Source organism: Meleagris gallopavo, chromosome 8 (assembly GCF_000146605.3).
Source record: "Meleagris gallopavo isolate NT-WF06-2002-E0010 breed Aviagen turkey brand Nicholas breeding stock chromosome 8, Turkey_5.1, whole genome shotgun sequence".
In the NCBI taxonomy this organism is placed as follows: Eukaryota; Metazoa; Chordata; class Aves; order Galliformes; family Phasianidae; genus Meleagris; species Meleagris gallopavo.
In genome coordinates, this window is record NC_015018.2 from 15,977,150 (window position 1) to 15,981,262 (window position 4,113).

The window sequence follows — 4,113 nt, forward strand, 5'->3', positions numbered from 1 at the left end:
AAAAAAAAAGCAATTAAGATGAAGCAGCTACTCACCTAGTAAGGGAGCCTTCCTCCAGTAGCCATCACGCACCTCCACATAATCATACCAACAAAGCCGGCTTTTAAATAGATCCATTGATGTGAAATTCAACATGATCTGAAAGGACAGAGTACATGCTTATCCTTGGAATGGGAGCTACTTTAAAAATCAAGACCCTATAGTCTATTTCATCTCTGCTACAGTGTTGCATAAGTGAGTAAAAAAATAGGTGGAGAGCAAGTAAGATTTTCAAATTAATTTTCCTCAAAAAAAAAAGGAAAAGGCTTCTCAAGGAATTGTAATTATACCATACAGTACACGATGGAAGATGGCATTTTACTATCTATTTTGTTACTCACAGTCACTGCTTCAGTTATTAAAATGCAACTAAAAGTCTCCTTTAAAATAAAGTTAAAAATGGAACACTTAGTTTTAATTAACATGAGTATTATAGAGACACATATTTCCCAAAAATAGAGATGCTTGAGATTTATTCCATTATACAAACATCTCCAGTAAGACATAGCTACTTCTGCTGACAAGTTTCCACATTCTGACACTGCCACTCATACACTGTGTTCAAAGGCTTTCCAGGGCAGATTTCAGCAAGAAAACGTTATCCCACTGGCATCCTTCCCCTGTAACAAGGATTACATGATTTGTTCTGGAAGTCACTGGATAGATATTCTCATGGCATTTTTTTGTCCTTGCAAGATTTAAACCATATAATAATTTATATATATTGTTTGCCACAGAATTTTTTCCAAAACCTGGACTGTTCTTGCAAACCTCTCCCTGAAGCCAACATCAAGAGCTCAGTACAGTATAGGACCACGCCTGCAGATGACAGAACTGAGACTGAGAGCAAGACAACTGCACTTTCCTTTGTTCTTCCAAGTCTCAGTCCTAAGTGTGTCTTCAGGGCGGTCCTCAACAAAGCTGTTCTGCCAAGAAGCACCCAAGTCAGGCCATGCATTATTGCAGTCCAGTAAGACATGAAAGGCCTGAAGGGCATAATGGATAAATGACACATTTTGTTTCCACAGGAAGATCAATAAAACAAAAGGAGCTGAAAAGTGGACAGAGCAGCTGATTGATGCACTAAGGCCTCAGTGTTTCAAGGCTTGGAGCAGGGTTCCCCTGACAGAGGCATTATGCCCGCGTGACAGGGACAGGTTACTGATGTCACTCAACTCCTCAGCTCCCTTCTGTCTTGTCGATATATTTTATCCAACTCATCTGACTAGCACTTGGTTTGAAAGAACACTTCATCAGCTATCAGTTCAATCTGAGCTAGCAGGTGGCAAGCTGAATAGCTGAGGAAACTGTCGAGGCAGGGTGTAACTGTGAAACGAGAGGAGGGATCAGGGATCAACTGACAGCCCAGACCTACAAGAGGATTCTATTCCAGTGTTACCTCTTGTCAGAGCCACTAATTCCTGACCCCACATCTGGCAGGACAGACCCCATTCCTGCACTCCAGGCATGCAGAAGTCTGCAGGACAATCTTTTTGGCAACAGTTAATATTCAGCATTACAAGGAAAACTCACATAAGGGGAGTGAAGAGTACACCTACACCTAGTCCACGTGTCACCTACCTTCTCTCCTGGGGTCACCGAGATTCTCCAGACACAGTGGGAATACGAGGGATAGCCACTTGGAAAGCCAGGGGCTGAGAAATTCCCTGTGCTGTCCTGCAGGGTTTCTCCACAAGCTGAGAGAGAAGAGGATGGGAGAAAAATCAGCTACAAGGAGTGAGTCTCTGAAGGATATTGAGCTCTAACAAAATGTGTGCACATAGCTGCTCCAAGAAGGCTGGTAGTTCGTAATAAGGATGTTCATTCATGGTACTGCCACAAGGTCAGCTGCTGCTTGAGGCCTCACCAGAAGGTGTGATGTGAAATGTTTTAGGATTCCTGGAACAGATTATCAGCACAAGGACACAGAGGAAACAGCTTTTAAAAAGGCACACATCTTCCTTCACCTTCTTTCCACATGTCAGTACTTTCAAAGTTTCTCAGTCCTACTGAGGAATATCATATCCATTAATAAAATAAAATACATTAGTCCACCCCAATTTGCAATCCCATGACTGTTTCCAGCAAATCTGTTCACCCTTCTCAGTACTTCTAGTTGAAGTCCTCTGTAGTTACTCTTTAGTGTCTTGGGTTAGGTGTCTTGGGTTAGAACTTTGCAAAAAAAGCAGGGCAAGTTCCACTGACAACACGTCTTTGGCTGTCCAGCATCTACCCTGATGTTACTCTGTGCAGAATAAAATATGAACACTGCAGCTCATTCTGCTCTATACCTTCATGTTTGTCTCCTGCTGTCATCGATGAAATGTAGATATCAGTGTTACTTTTGGGAAGTAAACAGTTTGCAAACACTCCTTCAGGAAACTACCAAAATGTGGGAAAGCAGCAGCTACTATAGTTCCTGTTCTGAGCCACGAGGATCTTGCTGGAACAAGGAATGACCATGCATATGTCCAGAGAAGCCAACCAGCTACGTTGCAGAACCACACATATCAAAAACTTCTATTCTCATCCATCAGAATACTCACTAGACACATGCAAATACCAGTCCCAAAGAGAGGGGACCTTGGCTTGCCTGCTCTCAGGTTGTTTTCCTAATGTCATAACCCACTGACATTATAAAGCTCCCCTTGACCTGCAAATTGGTTTCCTCAGTGATGGAAAGGCAGCTTCCAAAAATCCCTTGTTAAGCAGCAGTGCTTTGAAAGGTCTGACAAAACTGAATATCTGGCTTCCTTTCTCATGGAAATGCCAGGGGATTCTCTGCCTTATACTATCACACACTCATTAATTTTTTCAGCCATGATCATATTAGATAGGCAGGTTGGAAGTTGGAGGTGAAAAGAGAGCAGTCCCATTCAAAAAGTTCGGTATCCTCAGAAAAAGGAAAGGGAGTCATGTAGACCAGAACTTCTTAATCTCCCTGAAGTAATTTGACCCACAGTTTGACAGGTCAGACTTGATGAACAATAGGCAGGGACACAAAAAGGGATTTTTTGCTCAACTAACTAGTTCCTATGGGTGCTCTGGAAGGTAGATCACTACTAGGAATAAGTTGAGGCAGCATTATCTCTGGCAAATTGATTCCTGTCAGGAAAGACAAAAGTACTTAAAACTACTAGAAAGAAGCACCATTGGAAAAACAAACAGGCAGGAAAATACATGCATCTGCCCTGAAGAGATGAAGCAAACAAATGAGAGTTCAAAAACCTTCAAACTGTTCAAACAGTTTTGAGTCCTGAGAACTCCCCTTACCATTATCCAGCCACAAAAAAGCTTTGCATAGGAAGTTTTAGTTTCAAAGTACTCTGCAGTAATAACTTATGCCTCCTCCAGACTCTCCCAGCATGCTTGGCAGGTGATGCCATCTCTATTTTTCAGGTGGGCAGAGCTGCTGGTGGTAAAAGATGCTGATTTGCACACCCAGGAGAAGAAACCTGGACATTTCCAGGACACACACTTCTCCATTTTCACATCTTCCAGAGATTCATTGCCTTTTTGTCTGTGGCACAGTCTGCTGGGATCTAATCCCTTCTCCCAGGATGCTCCTAGAACTCTCAACCAGGAAAAACATGGTATCTCAAAAAAGCTGAATCCCACAGAATCACAGAAACACCAAGGTTGGAAAAGACCTATAAGATCATCCATCCAACCATCCACTTATCACCAATAGTTCTCACTAAACCATATTCCTCAACACAAAATCCAAACGGTCCTTGAACACCTCCAGGGTCGGTGACTCCACCATCTCCCTGGGCAGCCCATTCCACTTTCAGAGAAGTAGTATTTCCTAAAGTCCAGACTAAATCTCCTCTGGCGCAGCTGGAAGCCATTCCCTCTAGTCCTGTCACCAGTTGCACGAGAGAAGAGACCAACCCTCAGCTCACTACAACCTCCCTTCAGGTAGATATAGAGAACAATAATGTCTCCCCTGAGCCTCCTCTTCTCCAGGCTGAACAATCCCAGCTCCTTCAGCTGCTCCTCATAAGGCCTGTGCTCCAGACCCCTCACCAGCTTTGTTGCCCTTCTTTGAACCCGCTCCAGGGCCTCAATGTC

At 43.3% G+C, this 4,113-nt stretch overlaps 1 protein-coding gene across 1 annotated transcript in view; it reads right to left on the reverse strand.

Annotated features, from left to right (window-relative positions):
* TLL2 (tolloid like 2) overlaps window positions 1–4,113 on the reverse strand; it is a 79,615-nt gene that overhangs the window by 29,990 nt on the left and 45,512 nt on the right. The window contains exons 9-10 of the mRNA XM_031554573.1: window positions 1,621–1,736; window positions 36–138 (exon numbers count right to left, since the gene is read on the reverse strand). Coding sequence (XP_031410433.1) covers window positions 36–138; window positions 1,621–1,736 — 219 coding nt within the window. The remainder of the gene's footprint in view (window positions 1–35; window positions 139–1,620; window positions 1,737–4,113) is intronic.